We start from the raw sequence: 19,503 nt of genomic DNA on the forward strand, positions 1-19,503 counted from the left end.
GCCGTTGGCCCCGAGTAAGCCCCGACCAAGCCCCGGAAGTGACAGTGGAAACGCGACTGGCCCTGGCACGCACGAGCACGGCTCGGCCCTGGCCCGTCAGTGGAAACGCGGCTATTCAGTACGTTTAGATGAACAGCAATATTCTGATGTTAAGTCGATTAAGACAATACTCTGATTAATAAACTACCATGTAAACAGGGATTTCTTATTACCTTCATCCGTCGAAAGTCATACTCGAAGTAAACAAATCGAATTAACCCTCTGAGGTCTAAGGGCATTTTTTCACTTTTTCCTTCGATTTTACATATCTTATTAAATTCACCTTTTAAAGGCAATTACATAACATAATCCCATAGGTTTTATATCAAAATGTGCAGAGAAAACCCAGCTCTCTTACTGGTGAGTTCACTACTTGTCCTAGAGCATTGTGTAAAGAGAAAGAGAGATAATCTGGCTCTAAAAGGTGAAAATTTTAAGTCCGATTTTTGAAATTCTTCAAATCTCTTGTGGAAACATACCATTACTAATGTGGACGAATTATTTTGGTCTTTGAAATGGGTTTCCCAAAGTCTTAGGGTCACAAAAGTTGTGTAATATATGAATAAAATAGTAGATAATGAATAATAATTGTCTAAAGTGGCATTTTTGAAAAATCGTTTTTTAGTACAAGTTTTGTCTGTGACTCTACCTTCACCAAATGTTAGAAGGACTGAGATAAAATAGGACTAAAATAACTTCCTACTACATATCAAGCTTCATGGGATGTGTGCAAATGAAAAAGTAGGATTGCAACGGGTCTTTCTTTGAAGCAAAACGTTTACTTTGTGAAAAAAAACTCTACTAACATTATTCACAAAATGTACACATTTTCATGTTTTCTTGTCTACATTACATGTCAACTTTTCAACATTTTTTTTCAAACCAAAGATGAACTATATATTAGAAAAAACACTCTCCATGTCAGCTGGTATTTTCCTCACTGTGAGGAGGTGGGAGGGTACTTAGGGATTTCAACCGCATCTATTGGTTGTTTCACACAAAATGCAGACAGCATGGCATGGTGATGTAATGACGTGTGCCATTAATCGATCTGTGTTATATAACATGTAAAACGGGAACATGATAGGAATATTCTAAAAGCAGCACATGTAAACCCCTTAATCAGAATAAGGTCAATAATTAGATCAGTACTGTCCATTTAAACAGTTATTGTTGAAAGGTATCGCTCAGGTCAGGGCCACAAAAACACATCCAACGCATTAGATACACTTGAGCTCAGTGAAGATGATCATCAACAAGTGGAGAAAAGTATGGCACAACGGTGACATTATTAAGAAGAGGGTGTCCCTCCAAAAGTTGATGAGAAGACAGAAAACTGGTGAGAGAGGCTGTCAAGAGGCCGACAGCAACATTACAAGAGTTGCAGCTCTTCCTGACAACTATCTCCCATATTCTCCATCTGTCACTGACTAAACAAACATCCAAGCCAGATCTCCAGAACCTTCTGCCGTCTGCTAGAAAGCTGAACGAAGAGGACTTTCACCTTTCAGCATGACACTGACCCAAAGCACACGTCATAAAACAATGGCTTCAGCAAAGAAAGATTCATGTTCTGAGTAGCCCCGACCAAAATCCTATAGAAAAACTGTGAAGGACCTGAAGACAGCTGTGCACATTAGATGCCCTCGCAATTTAACTACTGCTAAGCATATCAGACATTCTTACGCTTGTTTTATAAAAATCTGTGCAGATTTCACGGATTTCTGAAGGTGAATGTTTTTACAATAATACTAAAAGGCCTTTTACTTGCTGACCTACAGTATTATTCAGACGACAGAAGAACTGTACTAGATTGTGTGTGATAGAAAGACTAGGTCTGTATGAAAGAAACCAATGGATCAGAGAGTAAATGAACGACAGTGAAAGCCTAACAGAACATGATGAAAGAGAGCAACATGGATGAGAACAAAAGAAGGAGCTCCAACTGCAGCCTGAACAATAAGATGCATAATTGAGTTGTAAAGTCACAGAGAATCACTGATGGGATGTTTGTAGAGGGTTTATTCAGGATCAGCGACGTACAGGAGGAATCACAGAGCGTCATTGTGAAGGAGCGTCCGGAAGCATTAGCGTCAAGCACACACACACTCGTGGGAGCTCTGCTGTGGCCTCGTGTGTCCCCCGACTAGAGACCGAGCCTGATCAGGAGAGTCTCATGATGACCAGGACAATCAAGAGAACTCACACGCTCTCAAACACACCCGGATTCTGCTTCCAGGAAAACACACGGCTGGACCTCTGCACTTACAGCATTAAAACACAGCGCTTCTGTTATATAGGTCACTGCGCTGTGATTGGCTGAAGGTACGTGCGCTGTGATTGGCTGAGTGTTCGTGTGGATCATCCATACGCTCTCGTCTCAGCCAGAAACCAGAATTAATCCAGGCATCAGGACAGAAACACAAAACAGAACAGCAGTAAGTATGGACAGAAACACCAAACCTCCATGAGGGGTCGTCCAGCAGTCATGAGCCCCTCTTTGTCCCGATAATGCGTCCCGTTTGGAATGCTTTGTTAGGAGCTCCGGCTTATGCGTATGGGCGACCCGGAGACAGTCGCGCTCATCTCTGAGCAAACATGCCACGGTCTCGTGCATGAACACACCAGAACAATAGCGCTTAGTGATGCCTCAGCACTTTCCGTTGACGGGACAAAGCCGAGCCAGTTGAAAGCTCACAGAGCGGCCAGTAATGAGACCCCAGAACATCATATCCCAACACTCACCTGCACTGCTCCCATCCCAGCATCCGCCGATAACTCCTGTTCACTCCATTACACAAACTATTAAAGACATCAGTACAGGTGTTCTCGTCGTGGTTTAAGTATATTTACATGCATATAAATGATATTTAAAAAATCTATATTTATTAAAATATAGTGTAATAGATATAGATTTTATTGCAGGAAGAGTCAAAGGTTTCTATTTGCGTGTGTGTGGGCTTGTGCGTTTTTTCAAGCATTGATCACTGTAGCCAATCACAGACATGCTGAGTTGAGTGTGTGAAAGCAATGACCGACCAGAGGCAATTAAGTTAGTCCAAATCCGCTCAATACCACACAAAACAAAGCTTTTGTTCTCAATGCTTGGGATTATAACCAACAAACTGAAAACACAATGTAATAAAGAACTTGTTTGTGCAGCTTCATTGATTATAACGGGAGATTTGGAAGAGTTAGCTTGCGCTGAACTGAAGTGATTGTAAAGAGAGTGCTCTTTGCTTGCGATCTGTATATGATCTATTCAAAATAATGCTAAAAGTCATATTTTCATGGTGCTATGTAGAAAGGTTCAGTGGTGAAACCTATATTAAAATACATGATTGACATGAACTTCTTTGCTCACCACTGTCACTGTGGCTAGTGGTTTTCCAAAGTTACTAGCCACTCAGTGGGGAGTGAGAGAGAGCGCGTGAATGAAGCCTTGTTTATACTCGATGCATCCGCACGAGCGCGAAGGTGCGCACGGCAAAAATGACTTCATTGCAATCGTCATTGCGCAAGACCCCATTTCACCTGGCGGTGTGCACGGCACTTTTTGACATCGCGCGGGCGCCGCATCCGAAGATGCAAAACTTCGAGCCGAATCTGGCCGAGCACATCTCATCACACCGGCAGCCAATTTGTGGCTTTAGTAGTTGCTTAAATTTACAAAATGCGCCAACAATAGCAAATATATGTCCTTTTAATTATGGTCCATGTTTTATAAAAAAAATTCTTGAAACTAAATGACAATGTTTAGTGGATTTAGAAAATATGTAGCGAAGTTATTGTTAATTTAGTTGTATGTGTTCTCAGATTCATTTATTTTGTTCTAATGTAACAAGTAGCCTTACGCCGGTTTCACACATACTCCGTTTGCAGTGCGTATGCGGTGCGTATTTTTTTACGTACCCATGTCAACAGGTTAGCGCTTTCACACTGCACGCGGGTGCGGTCCGGCGATCCGTTCCAGGTGCGGTGCGTATACAGCAGTGCAGCGATCGTTTCCGCACCGAGTCTATTTTTGCTGTGCTGCACCGCACTGAATTAAAGTGGCAGCGCATTGTTCAAATTAAAATAGACACAGATTGGCAAGAAACTACAATAATTTCATCATATACGCATAATTACAGTGTTACTAAATTACAGGGTCAAGAAAAACAAGAAAGTATGATTATTGTCTCAAAAGTTGCACAATGCCATCATATATGATTTTTTCCCCCTCAATATGATATATATTTTGGGGAGGGGGTGGGGGGAAACTACATGTAAAACAAAGAATCACAATGATTAAAATTAATTTTCATACTGTTTCAATGTCTTAATGTCAGTTAACGTTTGGACAAAATAAATTAGCCATTTTTGATTTTATCGCACACAGAAACTGCGGATGAGTAGCGCACTGGAAACGCAGCATATTTGAAAAAACCATAACGCGTGCTGCTCCTGTACCGTATACGCACCGCATACGCCCTGCACACGGAGTATATGTGAAACGGGCGTTATAATCTCAAGGTTTACTGCTTTAGACTACACCAGGGGTTTTCAAATTGGGTGAATGTGAGCCTCCCCTTACAGTGGGTTAGGACAGCCGAGCCCCCCCTTCCCAAAATTCCCGCCCGCCTGCCCTAACCCACACAAGCCTCTGCAGTAAATGCCATCTTTTGTGTGTTCCAGGCAGGCAATGGTGAGTTTCAATAAAAACTGATAAAATGTAAATATTTTTTAATATTGTATTTGAAGACATTTTATTTCCACAACTTTTTTAAAAGTGCATTCATAAACTATTCTTTGCAACAGCAAACCATTTCCAACTTTATGCAGGACTAATTGAGGCTACTTTTAAAATCACTGAACATCAGTAAGCCTAACCACAAATCAACAAAACATGCTTAACATGTGTAATGCAACGAGTAGCAATGTTTCGTCGATGTTATGGGGTTTGCCTGCCTTCGCTATACGTGACACGATAAGATGCTTCTGTCGCCTTCATGTTAATAGTGCCAAACAACTGTATTATGCTTTTTTGTGACTGCAAATCATCACGCTTCCTCTCAAAAAACTCAACTGGCTTGTTCACTAAATTTGTGTGCTTAGTTTCAATGTGACACCGAAGTTTGCATGGTCTCATGCTATCATTTGCTAGCACCTCCTTGCAGATCACACACTGCGGCAGAGGTGCAGCCTCGGACCCCGACTACTCAGGATCATATTTCCTACGTGTTTTGATGGGTCCTGTCTCATCCCTTAATGCTGACTTTTGTTGACTTGGGACAAGGAAACGATGCATTTACACGCTAATACACGCTTTACACACAATTACCGATATCGGGGGCTAAAGTCCTGAATCTGAATTTGAAGGCCAGTATCACTGATATTAATATAGCTACTGATGTCGCCATGAAAATGATTTCCCCAAAAATTGTAAATATTTATTAGGCTTCAAAAAATATAACAACTTTTAATTTAAGTTAACTTAAAACAATCCTCACTTAAACCCATAATAAATGTCATATTTCCCTGTAGGCTACCTTTCCTGTCTAACAGGTATGAAATATACAGAAATTGAATAAAGTTATAAAACAGTTTGCACTGCATAAAGTATAAATGAAATATAGATTAATCCTTATTAAAGCTAAAAGCGTTCTTTAGTCAAGAGCAGTGAGTAATTTTTTCTGTTCCCTTTGTTCTTTGGTTAACTTTACTGACAGAGAGAATGAGTGCCCCTGTCACTTTAAGATCTGCCGCATCTCATTCTCTCATGACTCATTACTTCTATTTAAGATTTTATTTAACTCATTAAGTTGGCTTGTGAAAGCCAACTTACTGAAATCCTATTTAAACTTATTATTATTCTTTTTCTTCTTCTTTTTCTTAACCAAAATTTTCTGACTGCTACTCCTCCTAGAGCTTTAACTCTACAAACTCCAAACTCGGGTCAGACCTTCAGACTGTTCTGACTTAGTGTGCTATATCTTTTCAGACTGATTTGACTTTCAGATTTCTTAAAAATTAATATTAAAAATCATAAAAATCCCATTGACTTTCATTGCAACAGTTCAAATTGAGCCAAGGCTACGGTGGCCCAGCAGTGTACAACACAAAAACTCAAATCTAAACTCCCTGAAGCCCAAGACTCAATTAAACTACCATTCTATATGTACTAATGAACTTATCTATCTATCTATCTATCTATCTATCCATCTATCCATCTATCCATCTATCTATCTATCTATCTATCTATCTATCTATCTATCCATCTATCTATCTATCTATCTATCTATCCATCTATCTATCTCTTTCTATCTATCTATCTATCTATCTATCTATCTAATCTATCTTTCTTTCTTACTAACTAATCTATCTTTCTTTCTTTCTTTCTAACTAATCTTTCTTCTTTCTTTCTTTCTTTCTTTCTAACTAATCTTTCTTCTTTCTTTCTTTCTTTCTTTCTTTCTTTCTTTCTAACTAATCTTTCTTCTTTCTTTCTTTCTTTCTTTCTAACTAATCTTTCTTCTTTCTTTCTTTCTTTCTTTCTAACTAATCTTTCTTCTTTCTTTCTAACTAATCTTTCTTCTTTCTTTCAGTCTTTCTTTCTTTCTAACTAATATTTCTTTTTTCTTTTTTTCTTACTAACTAATCTATCTTTCTTTCTTTCTAACTAATCTTTCTTCTTTCTTTCTTTCTAACTAATCTTTCTTCTTTCTTTCTTTCTTTCTTTCTTTCTAACTAATATTTCTTCTTTCTTTCTTTCTAACTAATATTTCTTCTTTCTAACTAATCTTTCTTCTTTCTTTCTAACTAATCTTTCTTTCTTTCTAACTAATCTTTCTTTCTTTCTAACTAATCTTTCTTCTTTCTTTCTTTCTTTCTTTCTTTCTTTCTTTCTAACTAATCTTTCTTCTTTCTTTCTTTCTTTCTTTCTAACTAATCTTTCTTCTTTCTTTCTTTCTTTTTCTTTCTTTCTTTCTAACTAATCTTTCTTCTTTCTTTCTTTCTTTCTAACTAATCTTTCTTCTTTCTTTCTTTCTTTCTTTCTTTCTAACTAATCTTTCTTTCTTTCTTTCTTTCTTTCTTTCTTTCTTTCTTTCTTTCTAACTAATCTTTCTTCTTTCTTTCTAACTAATCTTTCTTCTTTCTTTCTAAATAATCTTTCTTCTTTCTTTCTTTCTTTCTTTCTTTCTTTCTTTCTTACTAATCTTTCTTCTTTCTTTCTTTCTTTCTTTCTAACTAATCTTTCTTCTTTCTTTCTTTCTTTCTAACTAATCTTTCTTTTTTCTTTCTTTCTTTCTTTCTTTCTAACTAATATTTCTTCTTTCTTTCTTTCTAACTAATATTTCTTCTTTCTAACTAATCTTTCTTCTTTCTTTCTAACTAATCTTTCTTTCTTTCTAACTAATCTTTCTTCTTTCTTTCTTTCTTTCTTTCTAACTAATCTTTCTTCTTTCTTTCTTTCTAACTAATCTTTCTTCTTTCTTTCTTTCTTTCTTTCTTTTTCTTTCTTTCTTTCTAACTAATCTTTCTTCTTTCTTTCTTTCTTTCTAACTAATCTTTCTTCTTTCTTTCTTTCTTTCTAACTAATCTTTCTTTCTTTCTAACTAATCTTTCTTTCTTTCTTTCTTTCTTTCTTTCTTTCTTTCTTTCTAACTAATCTTTCTTCTTTCTTTCTAACTAATCTTTCTTCTTTCTTTCTAACTAATCTTTCTTCTTTCTTTCTTTCTTTCTTTCTTTCTTTCTTTCTTTCTTTCTTTCTAACTAATCTTTCTTCTTTCTTTCTTTCTTTCTTTCTTTCTTTCTTCTTTCTTTCTTTCTTTCTAACTAATCTTTCTTCTTTCTTTCTAACTAATATTTCTTTTTTCTTTTTTCTTTCTTTATTTCTTTCTTTCTTTCTAACTAATCTTTCTTCTTTCTTTCTTTCTTTCTTTCTTTTTCTTTCTTTCTTTCTAACTAATCTTTCTTCTTTCTTTCTTTCTTTCTTTCTAACTAATCTTTCTTCTTTCTTTCTTTCTTTCTTTCTAACTATTCTTTCTTCTTTCTTTCTTTCTTTCTAACTAATCTTTCTTCTTTCTTTCTAACTAATCTTTCTTTCTTTCTAACTAATCTTTCTTTCTTTCTTTCTAACTAATCTTTCTTCTTTCTTTCTTTCTTTCTTTCTAACTAATCTTTCTTCTTTCTTTCTTTCTTTCTAACTAATCTTTCTTTCTAACTAATCTTTCTTCTTTCTTTCTTTCTTTCTTTTTCTTTCTTTCTTTTTCTTTCTTTCTAACTAATCTTTCTTCTTTCTTTCTTTCTTTCTTTCTTTCTAACTAATCTTTCTTCTTTCTTTCTTTCTTTCTAACTAATCTTTCTTTCTTTCTTTCTAACTAATCTTTCTTCTTTCTTTCTTTCTTTCTTTCTTTCTTTCTAACTAATCTTTCTTCTTTCTTTCTAACTAATCTTTCTTCTTTCTTTCTAACTAATCTTTCTTCTTTCTTTCTTTCTTTCTTTCTTTCTTTCTAACTAATCTTTCTTCTTTCTTTCTTTCTTTCTTTCTAACTAATCTTTCTTCTTTCTTTCTTTCTTTCTTTCTAACTATTCTTTCTTCTTTCTTTCTTTCTTTCTTTCTTTCTTTATTTATTTCTAACTAATCTTTCTTTCTAACTAATTTTTCTTCTTTCTTTCTTTCTTTCTAACTAATCTTTCTTCTTTCTTTCTTTCTAACTAATCTTTCTTTCTTTCTTTCTTTCTTTCTTTTTCTTTCTTTTTCTTTCTTTCTTTCTTTCTTTTTCTTTCTTTTTCTTTCTTTCTTTCTAACTAATCTTTCTTCTTTCTTTCTTTCTTTCTAACTAATCTTTCTTCTTTCTTTCTTTCTTTCTAACTAATCTTTCTTTCTTTCTTTCTAACTAATCTTTCTTCTTTCTTTCTAACTAATCTTTCTTCTTTCTTTCTTTCTTTCTTTCTTTCTAACTAGCAACTTTAAATTCAAACTATACTTCAAACTTTAAACTACTTTAAACTTTAAACTATTTAAAACTTTAAACTGCTTTAAATTGCTTTAAACTACTTTAAACTAATTTCAACTTTAAACTAATTTCAACTTTAAACTACTTTAAAATTCAAACTAATTTAAACTTCTTCAAACTTATTGGTCCAAACTTTCACAAGCCAACTTAAAGTTTGTCTCGACGAACTTTTTCTAGTTTAAGACTGTTCTTGTGTGGATACTCGACAAAACGGACATTTTGCCATAAATGTGTGGGTTATTGGTCGTTCAAACGCGAAAGAACTCGATACTGGCGCGCGTCTTTCTGTGTGTGTGTGTGTCTGTGTGAGTGTCAGGAGAACATTCACTGACAGCGCTTTCTCTTTTCGTCTTGTCGCGAATGAATGGTTTAAAAGCATTTGCGTGAATAAGAGCGTGATCATATACAAACATGTATCGCATGCGTTGCCGGAATACTTTAAGCCCTGCGATATTAATAGAGCTGCATACAGAGTTATTTTTTCTTCGCGTGTCTCGCCTCCCCTGTGGCTCTTTGGCGCCCCCCAGGGGAGGCACGCCTCACCTATTGAAAACCGCTGGACTACTCGATTCTTTTGTAATGTGGTTTTGGTGAAGTGTAATAAAATAAACATTCACCTGTGTACCTTACTTCTCACCGCTGATTCATGGTGGTTTAGATGGCAATTACTCTGAGTCACCTCCTGTCGTTTCAAAGAATAGTACAACGGCGAGCGCGTCAAGTATGGGGAGGTGTGCGCAGACAGCGGAGGCTCGCGCTGCAGAGCCAGGTGAAAGTATAAACTAGGCTTGAGGGAGAGAGAGCGCGAGAGGTACTGGTGAGTGAGAGAGAGAAAGAGGGGCGAGCGAGAGGTAGTGCTGCGCGAATATATCTGCGCACTGTAGATATACTCTGGAGATTATCAGAGTATATTTAGACACAAATCCAAGCAACACACTCATCTCCATACACACAAGTATGAGTTTTCATAAAATAAAGAAGAGTGAAACACAGACAGACAGGATTAGAGTAGTACACTGAATGACCAGTCAGCTGACCCCTCACCTTCTGTCAACAGTGATGATGCGACACCAAAGACTTCACAAAACAAACAGACAGACGGGTCTCACCTCCACCTCGCAGGAGAACTGGCTGCCGTCCAGTAGAGTCACGTGACACACCACCATCTTCATCTTCTTGCTGATTCTGAGGGGCGACAGCACACTCGCCTCCTGCTGAATCACTTGCTCTTCCTCTTTCTTCTCCTCCTCGTGCTCCTTCACTTCCGATTCTGCCTCTTTCTCCTCCCTCACAGGCTGCACACACACACACACACACACACAGAGAGTTTTAACACACACACACACACGCGAGCACGCTCATGTTTTCCAGCAGAGCGGATGGCTGCTGGATGATGTCAACGGGCGGATGCTGATGTTTTCTGCCAGAAGCATGTGGTTCAGTCTGACAGGATTAGAGTCCGATCACACACAGGTTTATCTGAGCTGATCTTCAGCCATACACTAGAAGCTGCTGAGGACATCAGCTCAAACACGACTCTAGGTGCCAGGTACGGGTTGATGTCTTTTATTTTGAAATTCTCACTTCCAGTTTGATAGGTGCATATTACCTGTTAGTTTGCGTGTGGACAGCATGTAGGTCGGGGGTGAGGAGTTGGGACGTTCACTTTCTGTTGACCCTTTTCATTTCATTCAGTTTTTTTTTATTTTGCTTATTTTAACTTTCATCATGCTTCTGTTCTCTTCGATATAACAATAAACCACCTGGATTTGCAGTGGAAACACGTCATCTTTTACTCCCTCTACTCAGCCTCTTAGCAGATACTGGCTGTCACTACAGCGACATCATGAACCTGTTTCCAGCGTCAGTGAATGAGGAAGACACACAGATGAGCTGAAGCATCAGTGTAATAAAGGCCGTGAGTTTAGACTGCTGATGTCACTTTGATGCGAAATGTTCGATTAAATAATACTACTTGAGACTTAATTCCTTTACTTGCCAGAGTTCAACCAAACTGCAGGAAGACCGTTAATTGTCTGTGAGCGCAGGTTTACAAACACTTATTTTAAATCTGTGGGTGATTCTGAAATCGCTCCCTAAACCCTCAATCACTATTCCCTATGTTAGTCCACTTGAAGGAGTGAATGAAAATTGTCATTGAGCTTACATCAGCTGTACACTTGTTATTGCTGTGCATTATGGGATTGAATGAGTTCACTCGAAAACGTCCACTATGGTTTCAAACACAACTACAAATGGCTGTTCCCTCAAATAACGTCCTGTTTAAGGGTATTGGGGGCGATTTCGTATTCAGCCTGTGTGAAACCGGAGATGACAGAGCAAGGTCGTCACCTGACTGGGGTCAAGGGTGACAGGCTTTCAGGTGTGAGGGCACTGTAGATCACTGCAGCACTGCTTTACTCTTCAGACAGAGTACAGGGCATCGAGTCTCTTCACGGCTTTGAATTTATCAAACGAGCACTCATCATGATGATAATGATTAAATTATTATAATACAACACTGTTGATGAAAACGACAGGAATAAAAGTGGCCCATGTGTGTATGAGCAGCGTCTCTCACCTGTGTGTCAGCACTGCCGACTGACTTCTCTTCTTTCTCGTTCTCCTCCTCTTTCTTGTTCTCCTCCAGCTGTACCTCCTCTGGCCTGCTCTCCTCCTTCTCCTTCCTCTCCTCTGTTTTCTCTGAGTTTGGGACGGCTCCTGCTCCGTCCGGCTGGTCTTTTGGCTCACTCTCCCCCTCCTCCTCCTTCAGGCTCAGGCTCTGGGGCTGCTCTGCGCTCTCGGAGGCTTGGTCTTGGCTCTGTGACTTCTGCCGTTTAAGCCATGGAGGTAGGAAGCGAGAGATGCCCTTCTCCTTCTTCTGTCCGCCGGTGGCAGGAGGGCTGCTGGGATTGGGAGACGAGGACTCCTCCTGCGGGCTCTCCGGCTCTGTGCTCTGGCTCTCCTGCGGGACCGACACATGCAACACTGAAAACACTAGTGTCAAAACAGTTCAGACCAGAGTATGTGAGCGGAGTGGAGTGGGAGCGGAGCGAGGAGTGGAGCGATGTGATTTTGAATGGAGCGCGGAGCGGATTTTTTAAAAGTCGGAGCGTCGTGGTTTTCACTCGCTCCGAGAGCGCTCCACTACCGCTCCATCACGAGTACAATTCATGCCAACGGCTCATTATAGAACTGCATTTTTAGAAAGGATTCACAGGTTAAACACATTACGCTAGCATGATACAGATGCATCACTCAAATCAGGAAAAAAATTTGAAGGTTATGATGACGCCGATGGACATGAGTGACTGCGGGAGGTCCTCAAGCGTACTGAATAGGATCAGGCAACACAATCTCATGAAAGTGCGTATCTATAGCACGAATTGTATTTCTCGTGCCATTTATACGCCAAAAAATAGTTTTTGCGTGCAAATGAAACACACTAAACCCCTTGGTTAGGATTAGGGATGTGAAGTGTGTGCACGCCATAAAGTGTGTATCATATGCACGCGAAAACTGCTTATCATAGGCTATGCAAGCAAAAACTATTTTGTAAATGGTACAAGAAATAAAATGTGTGCTAGAGATACGCACTTTCATGAGATCGGGCTGGATCGGGTGAAAGCACATTTTAGACAGGTAGCCTAACACTTATTCACACACGCAATGGCTTTCTCACTAATGCATTGCATTCAAACAAATGTAATCTTACTGTCGATTTGATTTCGAATGAGCAGAAATCTGTAATAAATGTAGCGACCCGTAGATAAAATAACTGATGAAAACGTAGTTATTTTCTTCTTTCCAAACAAAATGTGCTTTGCAAAAAGCAGCAATGATATTTAACTTTTAATGCTGATAACCATGCAATAAGCATAGCATGGTATAGGAAAAGTTTGCACACTATCCAATAAACCACATTGAAACTATTCTCCTAATGCTGTTTTTTATTATTTTATTTAATATGCCTATATATTATGATGAGGAGAAATTTTGTGAGATTTCAAAGCATACTTAAATACTTTATTCGCAATTTCCTCGTGGAGCGAAGACGGAGCGGTGTTTCTGATATCAGTGAGCGAGGAGTGGAGCGGGAGCGGTAAATGGTGAACCCGGAGCGGAGCTGGAGCGGAGTGATTATTAAATGCTTGGAGCGCGGAGGGGAAATTGTTGCCGCTCCACTCCGCTCACATACTCTGGTTCAGACATTGAAATACTCTGGTGTCATTATTACCACATACTAGGGATGTGACGGTGAGGATATTTTCCCACCGGTTAATCGATGTGTGAAAACAACGGTAATACCAGGATAAATGGGGTGGGGTGGGGGTTAATTTGCTCATTTAATTAAATTGCTAATTTAAAAGCAAAGTAAAATGTGCACGTCCGAAAACGCCCGCGTTTTCAATTAATTCCTATGGAAGTAGAAATGAACTAAAAACCGCTCGCTCTGTTCGGCTCGCTCCGCACCCGTGGACACGCACCGTTATAAACGCCCGTGCAGCCGTGCACTTTTTAGTTTCACTTACAAATTAGTGCCAATTCGGGGGCGGATTGCTTGAATTGTATTGAGTTCATTATTCTATTATTCTTAATGAAAAACACAACGACAAAACAGAACAACAAATACGCTTAAATAGGCGCTTTTACATTTCACTTTGACACCAAATATTCCCTCATTATCTTGTCAGTCAGCACATCACTCTCTTGATAAATGAAATCTGATTCCTGCTGCTGCTCTGTGAGACTCTTTCGGCCAGGGTCCGAAATTAACACCCGCCAAGCGCCAAATGCGTGTAGATTTTCCGTTTGGCGAGTAAATCTCAAAAGGCTATCCGACACACTGGCAGGTGAATGTTCCAGACATCCCAAGTCTCCCGAATATTGATAGCGGCTCCCTGATGCCCACAAATTAGTTCAAATCTCCCGGAATCTAGAGCAAGCAAGAAAGAGCGCGCACATAATGTGGTACAAACGTAACCGTGTAGCGCGCACTCGGCAGAGAGGGAGAGAGCGAGAGACCTTGCGTGTGTGCCTCAAGAAGCGTGTGCCTCAAGAAGTGTGTGTGAACCTTCTTCACACCTAAAATAGACCTACACTAAATATATTTTTTTTAACTTAAATAATTAAATTAAGATGACAAAAAGAAAACACTGAATCAGTTTGAAGCTTTGAAAAAACGGCTTTTTACCCATCAGACTATGTTTTTTTCATCAAATAAAAATAGCAGGCCTACCTCAATCCACAGCTTGTCTAGTTTTTATTTTAAAAAAGTAACAGGTCTACATGATGTGGGGTTAGTCTGGGTCTCCGGTGGCACAGATATCCCGGGAGCCAACTTCGGAAAGCGCCTTTCATTTGCTTGTGGATGTTTGCTTCACAAGTGATATTGCATTGTACTTGCACTAGGGCTACTGCTTTATTTTAATACCGCGTAGCATATTTTGCAAGTAATTTCTTCACCCTTTCTGTCGAAATGGTCCCACACAGTACTACTTCTTTTTGCTTGCTTCATTTTGCTTGTCAGCGAAATATGTCCTTAGGCGCGTGTGGCTGCGCGTCGACGCACCCCGTGATTTAACAAATATAGGCTATATACTGTTTTTTGTTTGTTTTTTACCATGCAGCAAACAAACAAAAAAGCTAAATATATAAATAATTTTTAAAAAAATTAAACCGTTTAACTGATAGTGTTAAAGGTACAATATGCAGGATTTTTGCAGTAAAATATCCAAAAAACTCTAGGCCAATGTTATATATTTTGTTTAGTTGATTACTTACAATATCCCAAATGTTTCCAACTATTTGTAAATCGTGAGAAAATTGCGATTTTAACCAAGGAAACGGGACGTGTGAGCAGGGCTGAGGAGTCCCCAGTCAATGGCATCATATCCGTGTTAGCCTCGGTTTCCGCCAGGTTTGCACTCGCAGTGCGTTAGTAACCATGGTGACAGATGTGGACAACCGGGTTATTGCCGTTATGCCTAGCAAGACGCTCACGCTGTTGTTGTTTTGTTTAAACATTATGGACCATGGCAAGCAGACTTTGAGACAAAAAGAGGACAAAAATGAAGATCAGCATCTTTCGAGGTGCCGAGAGCTCCACGTCCACCACGACTTACTTCGACTTGACAGAGACGCGATGTGTTGCATGTACTTTATTAGACAGGTGAGCAAATGTACATACAACTAATCAATGTTATTTAGTTCAACATGATGAAATGTTAGAATATGAGCTGTATGTTATTCTAATGTTGATCTAGCCCACCGCTAGTCTCATACAGCCAACATACAACCTAACAATATTCAACACACTCAAATGCCGTTTAGTGTAACTGTTAGAGCAAGTGAAACAGCGCTGTGTTACCTCAAGTTTAATTCGTCTAATAAAACTGACCTGTGTGAGTATTAATTCAGCACTTGCGTGTAGTTCGGTAGAATGAAATGTCCTTATTCCTTTATCCGCGGGACTCGCGTTGCGTGTGGCGCTGGTATACGTCTAGCAATCACGCCCTGCTTCATACCACAGTCATGTTAAAAACATCAATGTATTCACTCATCCATAAAAGATCCATCAACTTGACAACAAGATCCATAATTCAGCTTAATACGTCATCAATATACGCCTTTGTTATTGTAAGAGGTTAGCGACCCCTGGTGGCGAAAATTCCTGCATATTGTACCTTTAATCGGTAAATGTTTTTACTTTGGGTAAAGTATGATAGTTTTACAAAACCTTCAAATGTACTGTTATGAGCACTAGTTCCATGCTCACATCTTCCAAGTCTTACTATTTGTTGCTCTGTTTTGACTTCTATGTACTCTTATTCATTCAACATAATACCGTATCTCAATTAAATGTACTGAAATTAATGTATATGTGACACAAAAAGGCTGTTTATTATTTTGGCCGGTAAATATGCTTGGCTGGTGGATTTTTTCATCTACCAGTCCCCGTGGCAGGTGAGCCAAAAAGTTAATTTCGGACCCTGCTTTCATCTCACATTTATCAACCAGACACGGTAAGTTTTTATTTGTGGTGTCTGTTCTCTAACTGAACTAAATTATTTTATTACAAAATAAATAATCAAATTGACGCTGTAAACGATGTTGCTTCTGAACACTGGTAACACAGGCTATCGTAGCAAGCCTACCGCATACAGTATTTATTCAAATCATTGTGCTGTCGTACGCACTGAATGATCTCAACACTACCTCTGGTTGGGCGGCACTAGTCACAGGCTGGGCGTCGCTGTCGGCAGGTTTGTCGGGCTGGTCTGTTTGCACAGGGTCTGTCTGATGCTGAACTTCAGGAACCTTCTCTGGTTCCTTCTTCACATCTGTCTCTGATCCAACCTCTGTCGTCATCACGCCCGGCACACTGACACACAAGAGTCAAGAAGACAGTGGGTAAGAGACATATCATGAGCAATCACATCTGAGATCAACAGACCCAACTGAACTGCAAACACGACTCGTTCCTGACGTCACAGATGAATATCAACACATAAGTGTCCACATTTACTCCATAATACCTCATATATATATATATATATATATATATATATATATATATTAGTGCTGTCAAACGATTAAAATATTTAATCGCGATTAATCGCATTAATGTCATAGTTAACTCGCGATTAATCGCATTTAATCGCACATTTTTATCTATTCTAAATGTCTCTTGATTTCTTTTTGTCCCATTATTTTTTCTCATTTTAATGCTCTTATCAACATGGAAAAGTGGATCGGCTTGCTTTGTGCAAATGTTTTTTATTGAAAACAACATTGGCATATATTGTGTTCAATTTCACACTAAAACATTCTTACTTGGAGCAAATAATCTCTCACAAAATGTAACACTGTCCATCAATAAAAGGGTGAAAGAAATACTGACGAGGTCCTGATATTGACGAGGGGGCGGAGAATTCGCATCAGCTGTGTGTGTGTGTGTGTGTGTGTGTGTGTGTGTGTGTGTGTGTGTGTGTGTGTTTGGCCATCATCAAGTGGTATTTCAGACTGGACGTGCTGCGATGATGATAGCTCAGTTCACAACGACAAAACACACAGATCACTTTGGTCTCGTCAATGGAACCATTTGGAAACTTTTTAAAAGTAAACGTTCCATTCAGAATCTTATTGGCATCCATTTCGGTGTCTCGCGCTCGTCATCCACTCAAAACTGGACGTTTTGAACGTTCCTATAACATTCAGAAATAACGTTTTTATAACTTAATGGGAACGTTATGAAAACGTTCTTATAACCTAAAATTGTTAGCTGGGGAAGAGGAGAGATTCGCGATTGCACTGAACACGTTTTAAGTGCAGGCACATATTGTCTGAGCGAGCCCAGAGAAAATTCTAACAAGAGCAGCGTGTATCTGAGAACGCGCGACTCGAGCAGAGAGATTCGTGCTCGGCACATTATATTCCACGCGCGAGCAGAGAGATTCGCGCTCGCGCATCCGGCTCGCAAGCCCAAACAAGTGTGTGCGGCGTGCCTGTTATTTTGTTTCCGGTCTAGCTAGATCCGCTTGCGCTTTCAAAACGTCCATGCCGCGTCCTATTGCAAAAGCATGTGAAAAAAAAACTACAAAGTTTGCTAGGCCAAAAAGACCGTTAATCGCGCGATAAAAAAATTAACGCCGTTAAAATGGGTTTGCGTTAACGCCGTTAATAACGCGTTTAACTGACAGCCCTAATATATATATATATATATATATATATATATATATATATATGCATATACACACACACATATAGCCTACACGATATCACACCATTTTATTTAAAAAAAACAATAAATAAAACATGCATTGCTTTTTTTATAAGTGTTAATAAATCAATTATTAAGTATGAAATCAATTGACTAGCCTAGATATTCTTTTTGAGTATTAAACTTTAATTAAACTATTAATTTTACAGAATCTAGAAAAAAACAAGGGTATATAAGATTTTTTGGATAAAAAGAAAAATCAAAATGAATTTCATAAGGGCCTAAAAATGTAATTTATGCTAAACTTCTAGTTGTTGTTAAATTGTTTAGTTAATTATTTAAGGCATGCTGATTACTAAAATGTTATTAAACAGATTTCAAAACTCCCTTTATCTGCACTGAGGCACATACACATCTGAATGGAGAGTTTTTGAAGGTGCAGCAGCTAAAAAAAACATGTTTATTATTTCTGAGAGCAGACCTGGTTGTGAAAAACTAATCAGCTTTACTCATGTCTTTCATCATCATGGGAGGAAGTCTTTTTCAGCACAGTGAGTCTGATACCGTGAGAGACAGAGAATCACTGACTGAAGATTGAAAAGCATCAAAACGCTCTTTCATGTTATCAGAGCATCAGAACAAAGCCTGTATGAGTGAGTCGTAAAACCCCACCATGAGCAAACACACACACAAACACACACACACACACACACACACACACACACACAACAACACAAGCTCAAAGCAGCGCTCATGCGAAACTGGGACGTACCAATCAGCTGAGAGCTTGACGTCGGCAACAGTCAAATGAATGAATAACTCCCATCCTGCACATTTTACCATGTTTAAATCCAGAAACCAGTCCGCCATCCCATTATAAACTCTTTTTCTTAGGCTAGTTAACTTATATTCACGTTTATGTGTTGATACTTGAGAGACACCTTGAGGAGCCATGAAGTAGCAAAGCTGGGAGCAGAGAAATCTATATAGAGCGCCTTTATTAATTAAAATTTCGATATTTGGCGCCAGCGTATCGATTCTTGTATAGCATGGAGAAGGACAACTAAAAATTGTCAAATGGATATTTTGTCCCACCCCTAGTTATTAGCGGCTCAAACAGAGCTGCATTTACTACTGATCACAGAGCCGTACGTCACTGACAAGCTGCGCATTCAAAATTTCATAATCGCACTAAGCCAAATCGGTTTAAGCGTTATTTCATGTCACTTGTGATTAATCGTGCAGCCCTAGTGACTATAGAACTTAATCAGAGTGGACGTCATATTGAATGCTATGTGGATGAAAACGTAGTCCTCTTCCAGTCTCTGCAATGGCATGAGCTGTATAACGCTCCTCCTACATTACATCATTTTCACAACTCACAATTTTCAACATGGTTTCATGGAGTTTTTGAAACTGAAAGGTTTAGGAAAAATATTGAACAATTGGTATGTTGTTAAACAACAGTACTATCCACTGAACACATTGTTCTTCATTCCCTCCAAGCCTAGTTTTCATTCCTGTCCAAAAATTAATTATGGCGCTGCCCTGACTATCTACTGCACATGTGCACACACACACACACACACCCATCTCAGGTTCATCATGATCACCACGTTCCCTCAAGATCGCACCAGGACCACTCAAACATGCTGGGAGTTTCAGAGAACACACAGCTGTTACAACACACACACCAGAGACGTCCAGCTGACCCACGGCCAGGGGAAAACCACCGATGAA

At 38.8% G+C, this 19,503-nt stretch overlaps 1 protein-coding gene across 23 annotated transcripts in view; it reads right to left on the reverse strand.

Moving 5' to 3' along the window:
- The window catches only part of LOC143729204 (protein 4.1-like), a 122,811-nt gene that overhangs the window by 51,505 nt on the left and 51,803 nt on the right, over positions 1–19,503 (reverse strand). For 18 of the 23 annotated variants that reach the window (XM_077220341.1, XM_077220343.1, XM_077220333.1 and 15 more), the window contains exons 2-4: positions 16,260–16,425; positions 11,623–12,006; positions 10,151–10,336 (exon numbers count right to left, since the gene is read on the reverse strand). In XM_077220341.1, the coding sequence (XP_077076456.1) occupies positions 10,151–10,336; positions 11,623–12,006; positions 16,260–16,412 (723 nt within the window). In that variant the 5' untranslated portion in view covers positions 16,413–16,425. The remainder of the gene's footprint in view (positions 1–10,150; positions 10,337–11,622; positions 12,007–16,259; positions 16,426–19,503) is intronic. The other 5 variants (XM_077220349.1, XM_077220350.1, XM_077220351.1 and 2 more) reach the window with 1 other exon arrangement.

This window comes from Siphateles boraxobius, unplaced genomic scaffold (assembly GCF_051911475.1).
Source record: "Siphateles boraxobius isolate OS27281-9 unplaced genomic scaffold, OSU_SipBor_1 8, whole genome shotgun sequence".
Lineage (NCBI taxonomy): Eukaryota > Metazoa > Chordata > Actinopteri > Cypriniformes > Leuciscidae > Siphateles > Siphateles boraxobius.